The sequence below is a fragment of the Bactrocera oleae genome, chromosome 3, assembly GCF_042242935.1.
Source record: "Bactrocera oleae isolate idBacOlea1 chromosome 3, idBacOlea1, whole genome shotgun sequence".
In the NCBI taxonomy this organism is placed as follows: Eukaryota; Metazoa; Arthropoda; class Insecta; order Diptera; family Tephritidae; genus Bactrocera; species Bactrocera oleae.
The window spans coordinates 57,731,545-57,751,950 of NC_091537.1; the positions used below are offsets into that span (position 1 = coordinate 57,731,545).

Sequence of the window (20,406 nt, forward strand, 5' to 3'; positions counted from 1 at the left end):
AGTGTCAAAATAATGCTACTTATTCGAAATACTTGATATCGGGCGAGCAGGTCTCAAATGTCTCTGACGTATTTACTTGTATATATTGATTAATCGCACTTTTACAGTGAAGGTAGTGGTGCTTAAGCGAGTTATTCTGAGCGATGATTTGGTTATTATAGCTATAGTGGTTTAGAAGATATGTACATTAATCCTCTTAGAAGGCGGGGCTACGCCAATTTTTTAAAACTTTTTAGACCACAGGTGCCCTTTGCTACTGTGGTCTCCTGCGCCAAATAACAGTTCTATATCTTAGTTATGAAAATTTATTGGTTTTCATTTAATAGCATTTTGGGGGCGTGGACGTGGTCTGATTACGCCAATCTACAAACTCGTCCCAACTTTTTTTGCCAAGCAACTTGTATAAAAAGTTTCTTTACGATATGTCAATTTTTACTCAAGTTACAGCTTGCACGGACAGACTCACAGAAGGACAGACAAACATCTGGATTTCATCTCGCCTCGTCAACTTAATCATTTATATACATATAAATATAACTCTATATTTATCTCGATTAGTTTTAGGTGATACAAACAACCGTTAGGTGAACAGCAACATGTTGAAAGAGTATAAAAATTAATATGAACCTTGTTTATCCAACTTTTATCAAGCAAAACAAAAATTCTCACGACATAAAATCAAATACACACATTTATTAAATGTCGGTCAGCAGAAAGTATGAACCAAGAGCTCTCATTTTAGAAGGATATTGAATTTATACGCCAATATATACTATTCTTGTAATTGCTAAAAATCTTTAGAAGTTTATAAGCTACGTACTGGAAACATATCTGGGTGCGGGGTTCATTTAAATTAAATTTGAAATGTTTTGGCTACTAGAAGTACACCTATACTATAACTTAACGCATAGGAATCGTTCACGATGAACATAATCCACATCTACTAGCATTTACTTCTCAATTAACGTTATTGTTTTCAATTTATTTATGTTTCATTTTACGATTTGTAACAAATTTGAGCAAAAGGCGAAAAAAAGCTATAATTCCAAGGCAATTATATTAGCAACAAGAATCCAGTAACCTTACGCAATGAGGGTGTAAGTCTGGTCTCTTGAAAAGGGCATCAGCTCTTATACAAGTTAAAAGGATGTGCAGAGTGGAAGTCTTTATATTTTCGTCATTCAAATCCTTAACATTTTCGTTCATTTCTTAGTCAACGTGCTTTGGATAAATTTATCCACTATCATTTCAGGTATGAGAAAAAATGTTAAACCATCCTCGGTCAATTACATACCAACTTTTCATACATTTTTGTGAATATTTTTAGATAGATTTCTTTCATTAGGTTTTACATAGAAGTACGTAGGGAAATTTCGATAGATTCAAAACTTTTTTTAAGTCCAGTTTATTACGACTTTTCTGTTGTCAAATTTCCCTACGTACTTCTATGGATATTTTCATGTAGATTAACGACGTTTTTTTATTTTGTTCCTGTTTTATTTTGTAGATGCCAAAAGTCTCGCTGCGGCGAGCTTCAAAATAACGACCAAAGAGACATCGTACAATTTGTTTATTATAGTCAACAATATTAACCGAAAAAAATAATTTTTCATCAGCTTGAGGTTCAAGCTTAATAAGCGTTTCATTAGTTCTGCGAATAAATGATTATATCACAAAAAAAAATTTATTAATTTGCACATGATTTTATACCCGCCACAGTGGCCATACCCCTTAAATGAATTCATTCAAAAACTATATTTTCTCTACATTAAAAAAACGTTTACATAAGTTATCAGAATTAGAATATTTGATCTTGTTCAAAATGCATTGAACATTAAAATAGGGTCAAGGTCACAACCGATTCTTTAACTAAAAAATTATGTTTAAAACATGTTTTAAAATTAATATTTAGCATAGATTCTGCTAAATCTTGGCTTGGCTTTTAGGTTAGATTATATCTTAATTATGTTAAAAATCCAACAATTCATAAATAAATGCAAAAGTAAAATGTCCAAAGGGAAATTTATTATTATTACCATTGATAAATATTGTAGAAGGTCAACTATAGGCTCTGGGGTCCACATATTTAGTACTTAGGGGCTTGAACAGTTTTGGTTCGATTTAGACAATTTTTGGTCACAAGGTGGCATACTTTAAACGTATTATTCACGCAAAGTTTTACCCCGATATAATCATTGTTGCTTGATATGCATAGTGGAAAGTGAAAGAATCAGATGGAATTTAAAATGGTGTTATATGGGAAGTAGGCGTGGTTGTAGTCCGATTTTAGCACTATAACATAGAAATATGAGACGAATGTTATGTACCGAATTTGGTTGAAATCGGTTAAGCAGATCTCAAGATATGGGTTTTCACCTAAAAGTGCGCTGTGCCACGCCCACTTTCTAATTTTGAACGCGGTTCCTATAAAATCATCTCATACCATCCCAGAGATAAAATTTAATGTCTCTGGCTTGTTTAGTGCTTGATTTATCGCGCTTTTAGTAGTTTTTAACAGTACCGTTATATGGGGAGTGGGCGGAGTTGCCACCCGATTTCAACTATTTTCACACCATCCATAGAAGTGCTAAAAACATTTGCTTCCAGTGAATTTTGTTATTATAGCATTAGCGGTTTAGGAAATATGCACATTAAACCTATTAGAGGCGGGACCACGCCCACTTTAAAAAAAAAAAATTAAACTGCAGATGCCCCTCCCTAATGTGATCTTGTGTACCAAATAACAGTCTTGTATCTTATTGCGGAGCTTAGTTATGGCAATTTATTTGTTTTTGATTAATGGCGTTTTGTGGGCGTGGCAGTGGTCCGATTACGCCCATCTGCAATACCAACCGTCTCACGGTACCAAGAAACATGTCTACCAAGTTTCATAAAGATATCTCAATTTTTATTCAAGTTACAGCTTGCACGGACGGACAGACGGACAGACGGACGGACGGACAGACGGACGGACGGACAGACAGTCACCCGGATTTCAACTCGTCTCTTCATCCTGATCATTTATATATATATAACCCTATATCTAACTCGATTAGTTTTAGGTGATACAAACAACCGTTAGGTGAACAAAACTATTATACTCTGTAGCAACAGGTTGCGAGAGTATAAAAATGTTCCGTATAAATTCAAAAGTATAATAACGTATATAACTTTTGCTTCGCTTTGCATCAGACTTTTGCCTTAAAAGATAAGTTCGATGTACGCTTTTGTATGTAATCGTTCACACCGAGGGGAAACTGTTATAATGAAAATAACAATACACAAAATATTAAACATTGGAGAGAAACACCGAAAATAAGTGTTCATTCTGACATATCCTGTTTTCTTAACTTCGCTATTAAAGTACAAACAGTCTAGCAAAGAGAGAAAAATTTTATGTAAATCAGCCATTAAAATCATATTTCGTACGTTATTAACTTATACTATGGGTCATAGACTTACTTAGCTTCTATTCTATAGTCTAGTATAACGTTATCACTTACTTTTACCATCGAATAGTAATTCTTTCAGAAATTGCATCGAACCACAGAAGTCAACCAAAGGGCCGACTTTCTTTAGATTAGTTATGAGTGAAGGTTATCCAAGGCTAATATTCAGAGTAGAAACCCGAGAATTTGGGGTTAGTATAATTTGACTGATAGAAGCAATTCTTCAGATTATCAATGGTTTATTGTTGGCGCTGACTTATAGTTTTTAACATATTTGTTAATAAAATTCATAAATTTAATGTATGTCTTTTCGATTTATGGAATAATTTTACACTCATAGTATATATAATATAATTCGTATTATGTTTTCCCCGTTTGGATCAAGCAATTCCTAGTAGCAAGACTGTTCTTTCTGATCTGTCGCATCAAGTTCAATCCAGGCCCGAAGAAATTTTGTGTTTTGTTCAGACTTAAAGATGCTCAGAGAGTGAACCACAAATAATGTGGCCTCATGCTGTCAATGCACCACTGGGACACTGGCCTCAGTGGTTGTGCAAATAGAACCTAGTTTGAGTACCGCGTCACCACTTCAACCGAGTGACCAACCAAAAGAACCTTCGCGGTCTCAAGAGCTCAATTAGGCAGCATGACCCCTAAATGAATCAAAACCATCCACAACATTCATCCCCTGCAATCCTCGTGTGAGCAACATAACGCAACTCCTGGTCCACATGGTGAGTGGAGTGTATCGTGCATTGTCCCTTGCTGTAGGAGTTTACACCGTCAAATAACACCCCATTGTCACAACCCCTCCGTGGGTACTGAAACAGCAACAACCATAACCTGTACACCAAACCCTCAACGTCAGAGTTGCAACAGCTTTATCACGCCAAACAAAACTCTTACAATTCAACTTCTACGGCTTTCCGAGTAAAATCAATGAGATAGTCGATTTTATGATACGGGATAGCATGTTTATAGCTGCGGTTCACGAAACAAAGTTAAATAACCACTCAGATTTTCCGAGTTGTGTAGATTTAAACGTCAATCGTAAAGATCGCGAGGGTGTTATTGGTGATGGCCGAGCCTTTATACCGCAGAACATTGTGCAATATCGTCTTATCGATGGCGACTACCCTTAAAGATCAGGACATAGATATCCGTTCCCAGTTACTTGTTGCCCAAGAGGATATGGGCGAATATCGGTGCACTACATAGTGGTGCGAACCGTTTGGTACTAGCGCACATCATGATCTTTGGCATTCTAGTCTGTCAAATCATCGTAAGGAGATGGGGCTGGCGAAACAGACGAAACCACCAACAGATTTATGGACACTTGTAATAGCTTACTGATATTACGTGCTGCTCTGGTGGTGGTCTGATAAATAACGGGTGATCCAAGTAGAGGCACTTTTTCCGTTTTTTGACAGATCACGCGGGAGTAGTGCCAAGCTGTCATGTTATTTTTGTTCAGTTTTGTTTGGCATTTCATCATGGAAAGACTAACACCTCAACAACGTTTACAAATTGTTCCACTCTATTACGAAAATTCACTTGAGACCCAGCATTCATTATCGGATAATATTTGACCGAATAGACCACGTTCAGCACGCAGTGAAGAATATAAAGCGGCCGTAGCTGATAATGTACACGAAGATCGTGGAGAGTCGATTCGGCGCCGTTCGCAGCAACTCAGACTGACGTATGGATCGACTTGGAGCATTTTACGTCGAGATCTTAAAGTGAAACGCTACAAAATATAGCTTGTGCAAGAACTGAAGCCGCACGGCTGACGTATGGAACGACTTGGCGCATTTTACGTCGAGATCTTAAATTGAAAGCATACAATATACAGCTTGAGAAAAGTTCCTAAAAGATCCGACGTTTTCGAGTCAAATTTTGTTCAGCGATTAGGCCCATTTCTGGCTCAACAGGTAAGTAAATAAGCAAAATTGCCCCATTTAGGACGAAGAGCAACCTGAAGAGATTCAACAGCTGCCATTTCATCTAGAAAAAACAACGGTTTGGTGTGGTTTGTGGGCCGGTGGAATCATCGCTCCATATTTCTTCAAAAATGATGCCGATGAGAACGTAGCCATCAATGGCGACCGTAATCGCGCCATGATAACCGACTATTTGATACCTAAAATTGAAGTTCGTGATCTAGGCGACATTTTGTTTCAACAAGACGGCGCCACTTCTCACATTTCGCATCAATCAATGGATTTATTGAGAAAACACTTTGGTGAGCAGATAATTTTACGTTTTTGGTCGATTGGTCACCAAGATCGTGTGATATCACACCGTTATACTTTTTCCTGTGGGGTTATGCAAAGTCTAAAGTCTATGCGGATAATCCCGCTTCGATTCAGGCCTTGAAGCAAAACGGATGAACTATCTGAAACGTAGTCGCGGCCAACATTTGAAAGAGATAATCTTCAAAAAATAAATGTCAAAGAATGTTCTTTCGAATGATAATAAACATTTACCATTAAATTTGAATTTTAAAATGAAATGGATCACCCTTTAGTATAACCTCTCTCGCATCAGACTCGTTTTTGTCATACAAGTAAACCAACAATGCGAGCTCGCGAACTTTCACATGTACACAACATATCAGTTCAGATGTTGTTGATCAAACTTCATGCGAGCACCAATTAAAAAAGTCGTATACATACCGACAATACAAAACGTTCAACAATGGGAGATCGAGTATTTATAACTACGTTTTAATTGAAAATTATTTTTAAAAAAATACACAACTGACAAGCAAATTCTATCTGTAATTGATATAAACAAAACTAACTAAACCATTACATGCTCAAAATTGTAACATTGACGTTTGGCATAGCAGATGTAAACACAAATATCTTGAACTATAAGTTCGCAAACAAAAATTTTAAAATATACTTTAGCTGTCCCAGGATTAAAGGGATAAAATTTTTATGGGCAGATAGAGGAGGATTTGTAGATCATGAATCACTGTTTATATAGCCGTGGAAAATCAATCTAGATATAGCCGAGGAAAACTTAACTTTTGAAAAATTAGCATTTAGAGTTCAAAAATTCATCAAGTTGAACATATTTTTTTGATTTACTTGTATAATGAACTTTTCAGAACACTGGTCCATCCACCATCGGGGTTTCTCAAGAGATGAAAGATTTTTCAGTGCCTATCAACAATTATTGTTTCTGTATTACGGGTATAATCTTTCTTTTTATTTTATTTTTCTCCGTTTGTAAAATATATAGGTATGGTAACACTTACTTTTTGTTGAAATGCAAACCTTTTGTTACAGTGTATTTACATTGGGACTCTTTTGTAACCCGAACCGATTTAGTGCGGGCGAGGGGACGACGAGGAAAGACGAAGGGACATGCCACTCGTGTTCGGGTGGCACGCGTTGCGTTCTTGTTCGTAACAGCTCACTGCTACACTTTTCAGCACTCCACTTTCACTTTCAAATTCTTTTAATAGTTGTAGTAGCGCTCGGTTTCAAATGAATACATATCATATGTTTAGAAATTTTAATTCTGTTATCTATTTTTTCTACGTAATATGCAATTATGTATGAACAGAATAAAATAAATATTTTGCAAATTTGTAAATAAGGAGAAAATAAGTTACTCAAAAATATTCAATTTACATTTTTAATAACATATACATAATAAAATAAATCTAATAATATGGTAACTTCATTGTTTTGTATTTACATAAAATATTAAAATGCTGTCATGTTTATTTCTTTTAACCACAAAGGATTTAATTTAAATATCATTTTATTTAAAACAAGAATTATAATTAATTTAAGGATCTTTTACAATAAATAGAAAATTCCTGTTATAAATTTGGCCTTGAAAATATTAGTAGCGGGTATTCAATACATTCTGGTGGATTAGGGAATTCCCGTCAAAAGTTCCTCTAAGTTTCACGTAGCCGAACCGCAAAAACACAACAGAAAACTCCATTCGAGTTGCTGGACTCTTTTTGCACGTGCGACACCAAAAGAGAATTTGTCGATAATGAAGGTCAAAAGAGTCCCAATGTAAACACAGTATTACAAGGTGTGTTCCAAAGTAAACAGGAATTTTAAAAAAAAAGACAGAACAAATGGTTTTATCGACAAAATCAATTAATTTTATTCAAAATAGTCTCCTTCTGCTTTAATACAGCTTTTTGCACGTTCCAAAAGCATGTCGAACGAGTGTTTTAGCTCGTTGCCCGGTATGGCCGCCTGTCTGCCGGTGCAAGCCTTTTGAATGGCCTCCACGTCTGCATAACGCTTTCTTTTCATCGGCAAATGCATTTTTCCGAAAAGGTAGAAGTCGCACGGTGCCATATCAGGTGAATACGGGGAGTGGTTGATTGTTAAAATGTGATTTTTGGGCAAATAATCGGCCACAAGCGTCGATCGATGAGACGGCGCATTATCGTGAAACCAACGCCAACTTCCATCTTCGCAATACTCGGGCCAAGTACGTCGAATACGGCGCACCAAAGCTTCAAAACTCCAAGGTGGAATACCACATTAACGTTTTGGCCGGGTGGAACAAATTCTTTGTGGACAATACCCTTGGAATCATAAAAACAAATCAGCATTGTCTTCACTTTTGACTTCTCCAGGCGCGATTTTTTGGGTTTCAGCTCATTTCTCATTTATGTCCTCACGACCACTTTGAAAACGTTGAAACCACTCGTGCACTCTGCTACGGGATAGGCAATCATCGCCATAAACTTGTTTCATTAAGTGAAACATTTCGGTAAAAGTTTTACCAATTTTAAAACAAAATTTAATGTTGGCTCTTTGTTCGAAGCTCATTTTCGCACCGATGAGAAAAACATACTGACACTTAAAACGCAATAACTTCACTTCCAACAGATGAAATGTCATGAAATTTTTACTGGAAGTCGATAAAGAATATACAAACGCACTAGTCGACATATAGATGGCGCCACTAGAGTTTACTTTGTTACTTTTTTACTGTTTACTTTGGAACCAACACATCTGGCAGCACAATTTGATATGCAATTATTCTTCGTTTTCTCTTCACATCAGCATTCGAGTGAATATCCCAACTGTTAAATTCTTACAATTACCCCAAGCTGGATTTTTCTAAAAACTTCTATTTCTTCTAGGAGGAGCCACTCGTGTTCGGGTGGCACGGTCCCTTCGTCTTTCCTCGTCGTCCCCTCGCCCGAACTAAATCGGTTTGGGTTACAAAAGAGTCCCAATGTAAATACACTGTAACAAAAGGTTTGCATTTCAACAAACAGTAAGTGTTACCATACCTATATATTTTACAAACGGAGAAAAATAAAATAATGAGAAAGATTATACCCGAAATACAGGAACAATAATAGTTGATAGGCACTGAAAAATCTTTCATCTCTTGAGAAACCCCGATGGTGGATGGACCAGTGTTCTGAAAAGTTCATTATACAAGTAAATCGAAAAAATATATTCAACTTGATGAATTTTTGAACTCTAAATGCTAATTTTTCAAAAGCTAAGTTTTCCACGGCTATATCTAATTTGATTTTCCTCGGCTATATAAACAGTGATTCATGATCTACAAATCCTCCTCTATCTGCCCATAGAAATTTTATCCCTTTAAACCTTGGACAGCTAAAGTATATTTTAAAATTTTTGTTTGAACAGTAACTTATAGTTCAAGATATTTATGTTTACATCTGCTATGTCAAATGTCAATGTTACAATTTTGAGCATGTAATGGTTTAGTTAGTTTTGTTTATATCAATTACAGATAGAATTTGCTTGTCAGTTGTGTATTTTTTTAAAAATAATTTTTAATTAAAACGTAGTTATAAATACTCGATCTCCCATTGTTGAACGTTTTGTATTGTCGGTATGTATACGACTTTTTTAATTGGTGCTCGCATGAAGTTTGATCAACAACATCTGAACTGATATGTTGTGTACATGTGAAAGTTCGCGAGCTCGCATTGTTGGTTTACTTGTACGACAAAAACGAGTCTGATGCGAGAGAGGTTATACTAAAGGGTGATCCATTTCATTTTCAAATTCAAATTAATGGTAAATGTTTATTACCATTCGAAAGAACATTCTTTGACATTTATTTTTTGAAGATTATCTCTTTCAAATGTTGGCCGCGACTACGTTTCAGATAGTTCATCCGTTTTGCTTCAAGGCCTGAATCGAAGCGGGATTATCCGCATAGACTTTAGACTTTGCATAACCCCACAGGAAAAAGTATAACGGTGTGATATCACACGATCTTGGTGACCAATCGACCAAAAACGTAAAATTATCTGCTCACCAAAGTGTTTTCTCAATAAATCCATTGATTGATGCGAAATGTGAGAAGTCGCGCCGTCTTGTTGAAACAAAACGTCGCCTAGATCACGAACTTCAATTTTAGATATCAAATAGTCGGTTATCATGGCGCGATTACGGTCGCCATTGATGGCTACGTTCTCACCGGCATCATTTTTGAAGAAATATGGAGCGATGATTTCACCGGCCCACAAACCACACCAAACCGTTGTTTTTTCTAGATGAAATGGCATCTGTTGAATCTCTTCAGGTTGCTCTTCGTCCTAAATGGGGCAATTTTGCTTGTTTACATACCCGTTGAGCGAGAAATGGGCCTCATCGCTGAACAAAATTTGACTCGAAAACGTCGGATCTTCTAGGAACTTTTCTCAAGCTGTGTATGGTATGCTTTCAATTTAAGATCTCGACGTAAAATGCGCCAAGTCGTTCCATACGTCAGCCGAGCGGCTTCAGTTCTTGCACAAGCTATATTTTGTAGCGTTTCACTTTAAGATCTCGACGTAAAATGCTCCAAGTCGATCCATACGTCAGTCCGAGTTGCTGCGAACGGCGCCGAATCGACTCTCCACGATCTTCGTGTACATTCTCAGCTACGGCCGCTTTATTTTCTTCACTGCGTGCTGAACGTGGTCTATTCGGTCGAATATTATCCGATAATGAATGCTGGGTCTCAAGTGAATTTTCGTAATAGAGTGGAACAATTCGTAAACGTTGTTGAGGTGTTAGTCTTTCCATGATGAAATGCCAAACAAAACTGAACAAAAATAACATGACAGCTTGGCACTACTCCCGCGTGATCCCGTTATTTATCAGACCACCAGAGCAGCACGTAATATCAGTAAGCTATTACAAGTGTCCATAATTCTGTTGGTGGTTTCGTCTGTTCCGCCAGCCCCATCTCCTTACGATGATTTGACAGACTAGAATGTCAAAGATCATGATGTGCGCTAGTACCAAACGGTTCGCACCACTATGTAGGGCACCTATATTCGCCCATATCCTCTTGGGCAACAAGTAACTGGGACCGGATATCTATGCCCTGATCTTTAAGGGTAGTATCATGCAGGTCGATGTCGCCATCGATAAGACGATATTGCACAATGTTCTGCGGTATAAAGGCTCGGCTATCACCATTAACACCCTCGCGATCTTTACGATTGACGTTTAAATCTACACGACTCGGAAAATCTGAGTGGTTACTTAACTTTGTTTCGTTAACCGCAGCTATCAACATGCTATCCCGTATCATAAAGTCGACTATCTCATTGATTTTACTCCGAAAGCAGTATAAGTTGAATTGTAAGAGTTTTGTTTGGCGAGGTAAAGCTGTTGCAACTCTGACATTGAGGGTTTGGTGTACAGGTTATGGTTGTTGCTGTTTCAGTACCCACGGTGTTGTTTGACGGCGCCATTGGAGGTTGTTCGGTGTAAACTCCTACAGCAAGGGACAATGCACGATACCATGTGGACCAGGAATTGCGTTATGTTGCTCACACGAGGATTGAAGGGGATGAATGTTGTGGATGGTTTTGAGTCATTTAGGGGCCTAATTGAGCTCTTGAGACCGCGGAGGTTCTTTTATTGGTCACTCGGTTGAAGTGGTGACGCAGTACTCAAACTAGGTTCTCTTTGCACAACCACTGAGGCCAGTGTCCCAGTGGTGCATTGACAGCATGGGGCCACATTATTTGTGGTTCACTCCCGGAGCATCTTAAAGTCTGAACAAAACACAAAATTTCTTCGGATATTATATAGAATATATATAGATATAGCCGCGGGAAACTTATAGTTTTCGAGATATTTACGTTTAAAGTTGAAAATTTCAACTATTAAGAGAACGCATTTTATCGATTTTAAATGAGTTATACACTTATATTTTTCACTTTTATATCCACTAACACTTCACTAATTCGTTTGTACACATTTATGTTACATTAGATAGTGCAAAAATAGTTTAATTCAATATTTACATTATTGTTAAATTCTGACAATAACAAAGGGGTTGCAAAATGTCAAATAACCAGTGTTACCTTATCGACATCTTTTGTAATTGAACTGAAAGAAATGGAAACAGACAATACCACTTTTTCTTGTAGAACTTCTTTTAGCGTAAGCGGCTTTCGGCCGCGCTTCAAAAAAAATAACTCTGGTGTACCAAGGTCTTTTCGCGTAAAACTCTTTTTTGCGTTGGTTCCTGTATCTAGGGTATAATCTCTCTGTTTATTTTATTTTTTTTCGTTTGCAAATTATATTAGTATGGCAACACTGGCGTTTTGACATTTCCAACCCTTTTGTTACTGTCAAAATTAATAAAATTGAAGAATGATTGAAATAAAACTATTTTTGCAGCATATAATATAAAAAAGATTTCTAAAAACGAATTAGTGATGTATTAGTGGATATAAAAGTGAAAAATATAAGTGTGTAATTCATTTTAAATCGCAAAAATACGTACTTTAAATAGTTAAAATTTTCAACTTTAAACGTAAATATCTCGAAAATATAAGTTTCGAGCGGCTATATCTATATATGTTCCTGATCTAGAAGATCTCCTATTTTATCCCCGAAAGCCTGGGACGGTATACTAAAGCCGACCAATTTGCAGTCTTGGAACGGTATTCTAAAGCCCATCCATTTTAATAGAAATCTAAATTTTTTTTTACTAATAACAAGTAAATACCACTTAAAAACCAGTTTTTAGGGCTGGGATGTAGAATAGCATATCCCGAATTCGGGGTTAAAATGAGTATGTACAGATAGGGAAGATCTGGAGTGATCATTTCAACCCCGAATTCGAGAGATGCTTTTCTAAAATTTGTCTATTTTTCCAATATTTTAATGCATAGTAATAAATGAATAGCTTAGGTCCCCCAACGAAGGAGGCCTGAAAAATTAAATTTTTTTGCATATCACCTTTCTTTGACGCGAATATTACAAGTCTGTGAACGGAAAGTGAATTTTTTTCAATAATTTGTGTACATGTATGTATCAAAATATATTTAACACCCTTGGCATATATTTTTCAAGTAACTTAGTTGTTGTTGCGGTACCGACAGAATTCTGAGAATTCAGATCACTTAGCTGTAATTACAAGTTCAACAAGTTAGACATTTTCTTGTGAAAAAATCATAAGTCAAAATTTCTTTTACCTAGCGGTCTGATGGTATGGACGAATCAAGAAGATTCGTGGAACTCCTTTCTATACTGGCGGACTTCGGCCGCGTTTAAATAAAATAACCCTGGACGGTGTCCATTGTTCTTTTGTCGAACTGCTTTCAGCAAGTAAATTGTTGTTGTAACGGTTATCTAGTCCCCGTTTGGGTGAAAAGTTATAGTTGGGTTGTCGTCGAGGTCATCTAACGGGAGGCCCAGGAAACGAGCGGTTTCGACGGCGTCGGACCATAGAAAAATGGGTGTTAGATGAGTGGGGTTCGTTGGGCATGCAAAGAAGTGGTGTCATGCGGAGACAATACAATATCCAGAACGAAGTTGCGCGAGGGTAATTCTGGTTTCGCGAGGCAACTCGAGCTCTACGTCTGCTATGGGTGGTGGTTTGACTCCTAGTACACTGTTCACTGAGAGGAAGTCGGTGAAGGTGTTGATGGCTCCACTGTGAATGGTGGTCAGTGCTTGTCTTAAGTTCGTTGCGTCCGAAGTCCGGTCTAATGTCGTCGAAGTAATCAAGGAAGGACCTCTTGATGTTAATTAGAGGCGGGTCCGCTTTAAGCAGACGACTGTAGGGGTGATTGCTACGAAAACATCCCCGCAAAAACTGTTTGGAAAGGAGCTCGTTATGTTTCTTAAAGGGAAGCAGCATAGTTTAGGACAGATGATTTGAGAATTTTGTTGCGGCTCTGTACGTTGGCAGTGAGGAGTGAAGGAGCACAGACTGTCTAATGTAACGCCTAAAGTTTTGAGGTTGTTGACTGTCGGAATTTTAGTGCCATCGACTGAAATGTCTTGATTGTACTCCTTCATCCAGTTTGTGGGGGAGAGTGTCAGACTCCTTGCAGAGAAGCGAGAAAGGTCGGAGAAATAGCCGTTTACTTTCGAGCACATGCCATCGATTCCATTGCCTGACGGCAATATCGAGCAGTCAACGGCGTTCGAGGTCGCGGAAATTACCTCTGGTGGGGGAAATTTCGAGATGTAGAAATTAAACAGTAGCGGGGACAGGACACCGCCCTGCGGAACCGTGCAGTATGAAGGCTAGGCCTCATCACGACTGGACACCCGCGACAAACGCGACTCTTACAATTTAACTGCAACGGACTCCAGAGCAAGATCGAGGAGATAGTTGCATTTATGAGCCGGGAGCGCGTAACGATAGCTGCGGTCCAAGAAACCAAGTTAAACAGCCGCTCAGATCTTCTGAGTTGTGCAGGTTTCAACGTTTTACGTAAGGATCGCGAGCGGGATAATGGTGGAGGCCTAGCCTTCATATTGCACAACACCGTGCAATATCGTCTAATCGATGTTGACATCGACCGCAGGGACACTACCCTAGAATGTCAGGGAATAGCTGTCCGGTCAGGCGATGTCGAGCTCGAAATATTTAATATATACATCCCCCCAGTTACATGTTGCCCAACAGGATATCACCCGAATATAGATGCGCTACTTCGTGGTGAAAACCGTCTGGTGCTAGGCGACTTTACCGCGCATCACGATCTTTGGCATTCCTGCCTGTCAAACGATCGTAGGGGGATGGAGCTGGCGGAACAGATAGACGATTCGACATTCTGCACAATGAATGACGAAGCCCCCACCAGAATTATGGGCACCTGTAATAGCTCGCCAGATATTACCATCGCTAGCGGTGGTCTGATAAATAGTATAACCTAGCGACCTATGCTAACTCTCGCATCAGACCATCTGCCTATAATTATCTCGATCGAGAAACCTCCTGACTTTATTTCTGTGGATAACCGCACCTATGTTAACTTTAACAAAGCTAACTGGGTCGGCTTCACAGAATTTACTAAGAGCACCTTCAACGCACTATCCATTCCTACGGACGTCATCGTTGGCGAGCGTCAATTCCGCAAGGTGATCGCTGCTGCTACAGCTCGCTTCATACCGGCTGGAAGAATAGCGGAACTCCGCCCTAATTTCCCAGCCGAAGCAGCTGTATTAGCAAATGAGCGCGACACCTTACGCCATGCCGATCCCTGTGATCCCCGAATAAGGGATCTCAATTTGGAGATTCGGCAAATGGTAAACCATCATAAGCGGACAAAATGGATAGAGCACCTGAAGTCCTGTAACCTCTCCACCGGTGTGAGTAAGCTTTGGACTACTGTCAAGGCCCTGTCAAATCCGAGGAAACATGACGATCGGGTTGAAATCCAATTCGATGGCCATGCCTCCTCGGACCCGAAGAAGTGCGCGAGCTATTTTAGCTGGCAGTTTACACTGCACCCTTCGACTGACAAGACCAAACGATGTGTTACCCGACGGCTGCGCAAAATGCCAAAAGACCGCGCGCCACTTAATTTCACTGATGGGGAGGTTCAGAGTGTCATCAAAAAGGCGAAATCGTCTAAATCCATCGGCCCTGACGGAATAAACATGCTGATGTTAAAACATCTAGGCCCAACGGGAGTAAACTACCTCACCAAGGTCCTCAACCTGTCGATATCCACTCTTCAAATACCCGATGTGTGGAAAGTCGGAAGAGTGGTCCCACTGCTGAAACCTGGGAAACCCGCCAACAAAGGGGAGTCTTATCGCCCGATAGCTCTCCTTTCCCCAGTAGTGAAGACACTTGAGGCCTTGTTACTCCCGTCATTCACCCACCACCTGAGCCTAGCAGACCATCAGCATGGTTTCCGTAAAGTGCACAGTACCACCACAGCACTTAGCGTCATAAACGCTCAGATAGTTCATGGCCTGAACCAGAAGCCACCCTGCGAGAGGACGATCCTCGTAGCGTTGGACTTGTCAAAAGCTTTTGACACAGTCAATCACTCAACGCTACTTGAGGACCTGGAACAATCAACGCTCCCTCCAGGGCTGAAGCGGTGGACCATGAACTACCTGAGCGGTCGACACTCATCCGTACTATTTCGTGGTCAAAACTCCAAACTCAGGAAAATTAAACAGGGGGTTCCGCAGGGCGGTGTCCCCTCCCCGCTACTGTTTAATTTCTACATTTCGAAACTCCCCCAGCCACCAGCGGGAATTTCAATGACCTCGTACGCAGATGACTGTACGATATTGACGTCGGGCAATGGAATCGATGGCATGTGTTCAAAAGTAAACGGCTACCTCTCCGATCTTTCTCGCTTCTTTTCTGCAAGGAACTTAACACTCTCCCCCACTAAATCCACAGCGACCATCTTCACCAATTGGACGAAGGAGTACAGACTGGACCTGAACATTTCAGTCGATGGCACAAAAATTCCGACAGTAAATAACCCTAAAATTTTAGGCGTCACTTTGGACAGTCTGTGCTCTTTCACTCCTCACACGACCGCGATAACTGCCAAAGTACAGAGCCGCAACAAAATCCTCAAGTCGCTTGCCGGCAGCTCATGGGGAAAGGACAAAGAAACGTTGTTGGCAACATACCAGGCAATCGGCCGGCCGGTCCTCAATTATGCAGCCGCAATATGGTCGCCTGGATGCAGTGACACGCAGAATAAGAAGCTCCAGACTTGTCAGAACACTGCACTCCGGACTATCACGGGGTGCCTCTTGATGTCCCCAATCGAACACCTACATAGCGAGGCCCGTATGCTTCCGGTTAAGGAACATAATGAGCTCCTCTCCAAGCAGTTTCTGCTGGGATGTTTTCGCAGAAACCACCCCTGCAGACGCCTGCTTGCAGCGGAGCAGCCTCCTAGGAACATCAAGAGGTCCTTCCTTGACTACGTCGACGACATCAGACAGCACGTCGACCAGACTTCGGACGCAACTAACTTCAGACAAGCACTGACCGCCATTCACAGTGGAGCCATTAACACCTTCACCGACTCCCTTTCAGTGAATGGCGTAATACGAGTCAAACCACCACCCATTGCAGACACAGAGCTCGAGTTGCCTCGCGAATCTAGAGTGACCCTCGCGCAACTTCGTTCTGGATACTGTAGCAGGTTAAACTCCTACCTATCCAGAATAGACCCTGACATACTAAACACATGTCCTGCATGCAATGAGTCTCCGCATGACACTAACCACCTCTTTGCATGCCCTACAAACCCCACTCATCTAACACCCCTTTCCCTATGGTCCGACCCCGTCGAAACAGCTCGTTTCCTGGGCCTTCCGTTAGATGACCTCGACGACAACGAATCTAGAATTTATCACCCAAACGGGGATTAGATAATCGTTATAACAACAACAAGGCTAGGCCTCCACCATTATCTCGCTCGCGATCCTTACGCAAAACTCAGAAGAACTCCTGCACAACTCAGAAGATCTAAGCGGCTGTTTAACTTGGTTTTTTTGACCGCAGCTATCGGTACGCGTTCCCGGCTCATAAATGCAACTATCCGCATGGGCGGCTGTCGCACTGTAATGTTTATCGACCCCACTATACGGGATTGTGGGGACAGACTCCTACAGCACGGGGCAACATACGACGCTGAGTTGTTGAGTGGTTCTCGCACGAGGATTAGAGCGGGATGAAGGTTGATCAGACTGGGAGTCATGTCCTGTCTGAGCTCATTGGGGCCGTGGTGGCCCTTTCTTGGCCATTCGACTAAAATGGCGAGGCAGTGCGCGAACATGGTGCACGTTGCACAACCGTTGAGGCAGGTGTCGCAGTAGGGCGTTGGCAGCATGGGGCCAGGTAACTACTGGTCCACTCCCTATGGGTCTTAAGGCCTGAGCAGGTCTCCATCCATTGCATGTGTTGCACCTAGCCGAAGTGAAGTTTGGATGGAGCCTTTTAGCGCAAATGCAGCAGAAGAATTCCTAGGGGCCCGGGTTGGACTCGATGCCAGCACGGGTCAGGAGGATACGGAGCTACTCTGCTACTAGGCGTTGCTCTAATGACAAACTTAAACTAAAACTTACCGATCCAAACAGGGTTAAATCGCCGAAATAACAGCTCTTGGCCGGATAAAACCGTCTGTTGTGGGAATTACAAAAACAACCACAACAACATCGACCAGGGTTATATTCTTGAAGAGCGGCCGAAGGCCGCCTGTGCAGATGGAGTTCGACGCGAACGAATTATGAACAGCCCGGTTTTACACTAACCAGGGTTACTTTTTTGAAGTGCGGCCGAAGGCCGCCAGACCAGAAAGGAGTTACCACGCCAAATAACATTTTCAAAGTGTGGTAATTTTTTGATTTTTTATAAAAATTTAATTTTTTCAATATTAAAAAGAAAAGAATTATTGATTATTGATTTTTTTTAATTCTTTTTTAAAAAATTCAAACAAAAACAATTATTGAAAAAATGGACTTTTGCCCACGGATTTGTAATCTACGCGTCAAAATAAGACCATTTAAAAAATATTATAAATTTAAAAAATATTATAAATTTAAAATATATATTTACTAAACTACATATTTACTAAACTATATATTTACTTCTAATACATGAATTTACATACCTCTTTGTAAGTGTTTTATAGCCTCGTCATACAGCTCCATTTCTATTAAGCATTGCCCTAAGAAGAAGTGAGCTTTAAGAAAATTAGAATCGAGATCTAACGCCCGGCGACAATCGTGGCATGATAATTCCCATCTTTTCAGTTTTAGGTAACATAAGGACCGATTGGTGAAATAGGTTGCATTATTTGGATTTTTCATCTAAAAAATGTGATTTATTAAATGATCTCTAATATGAAGAAACGGGAAAGCTTTAGTTTAGCATCCCACGATTTCAGGGTTAAGAGGAGTATGGTTGAATAGAGAAGATGCTCCAGATCTCGAATATATATAATTATTGCCGCCGGAAACTTATAGTTTTCGAGATATTTGCATTTTAAGTTGCAAATTTCACACTTTTCATTTTACAATTTCTCGATTTATGGTTATCTTTTCTTTTATATTATGCACTTATTACACACTAGCACTTCACTACAATGTTTCTACAAAATATTATGAACTTAATTTTCCATTTTAATAAAAGAAAAAGGTTTTATGGCTTAAACGTATGTTTTATTGCAACTGATAATTTCACAAATGGATCATGATGCTGATTTACTATATTTTTACGCCATATGTATTCATATATCAAAATTTCAAAATATTCACTGTTATTATAATTATCCTTAATAAAAATTGAAGTTTATAGAGAGTGATATATTCTCTTTAACATTACTTTTTTTTGGTTAAGATTTTTTATTTGCACCCGCGGCCTTCGACCGCGCTTCAAAAAAATAATCCCGGTCGGTCCAACACCGGGTTGTTAATAATTCAAACGCGTCAAACTTCTTTCCGCACTGGCGGCCTTCGGCCGCTCTTCAAAAAAATAACCCTAGTCGGTCCAACAGCGGGGTGTTAATAATTCAATCGCGTCAAACTTCTTTCCGCACTGGCGGCCTTCGGCCGCTCTTCAAAAAAATAACCCTAGTCGGTCCAGCACCGGGGTGTTCATAATTTAATCGCGTCAAACTTTGAATATATATATATATATATATATATAATAGATATGGCACTTATTATTTGACAACATGGAACCCATTTGTTATTGTTCATATTACGAAAATTGTGTAAAAATTACTTAAATATTTAATATAAAATAAATATGTAGAAACATTGAAGTGAAAAGTTAGTGTATAATAAGTGCATGATATAAAAGAAAAGATAACCATAAATCGAGAAATTGTAAAATGAAGTTTGTGAAATTTTCAACTTAAAATGCAAATATCTCGAAAACTGTAAGTTTCCGGCGGCAATAATTATATATATTCGTGATCTGGAGAATCTCCTCTATCCAACCATACCCCTCTTAACTCTGAAATCGTGGGATGCTAAACTAAAGCGCACCCGAAGAAACTTACAATCGCCTTAGTGTAGCAGCTTACAGCATCATCAAATTTTCTTAACACAAACAACTGATTTCCTTGTTCCTTCAACTGCACATCAGAAAGATTAGCAGTTGTATAGGCTAATTTGCTCATTTTGACAACACTCTTCGTTAAAACTACAAATATATATATGTTAAGATTGTAAAATAATTCATTTACAAGCAAATTATTTCCACACTTAATAATAAAAATAATCATGTAAAAGCAAATGATTTCCACACCTTCAGCCCCGCAATTTAAATATTACATGAATTAATTTTCTCTAAATTCTTAGCAAAATCCAATAATTTATAATAAGTAAACTAAATAAGTAAATAGAGGAACCAGCTGTTGGTAGCTTATTTAACTCCACTCCCTATAGAGTATCATATTTATCGACACATATAACGCCGCATCTCCACAGGCAATAACTAATGCCACCCAACTGTCAAAATCGTTTGCTTTGAAATTGGGAAAGGTTGTATGGGAGCACTTGTTATCATGACAAAATCATTACCGAAATGGTATTGCCAGAGAACGTATATCATAGTGAAGGTTCATGGTGTGCCGATTGTCAAAATGGTCCGCTTGACGGAGGGTTACTCACCCAGAGAACATAAATACTCTCCAGCGTTTTTAAAAGAAATGATGAAAGACTGATTGGTCTAAAAT

General features: G+C 39.3%; 1 protein-coding gene across 2 annotated transcripts in view; it reads right to left on the minus strand.

Moving 5' to 3' along the window:
- The window catches only part of STUB1 (STIP1 homology and U-box containing protein 1), a 51,905-nt gene extending 31,763 nt beyond the window's left edge, over positions 1–20,142 (minus strand). The window contains exons 1-3 of one of the 2 annotated variants that reach the window (XM_070106666.1): positions 19,977–20,142; positions 19,729–19,871; positions 18,334–18,532 (exon numbers count right to left, since the gene is read on the minus strand). In XM_070106666.1, the coding sequence (XP_069962767.1) occupies positions 18,334–18,532; positions 19,729–19,848 (319 nt within the window). In that variant the 5' untranslated portion in view covers positions 19,849–19,871; positions 19,977–20,142. The remainder of the gene's footprint in view (positions 1–18,333; positions 18,533–19,728; positions 19,872–19,976) is intronic. The other variant, XM_014242566.3, reaches the window with a different exon arrangement.
- Positions 20,143–20,406: the final 264 nt, after the last annotated feature.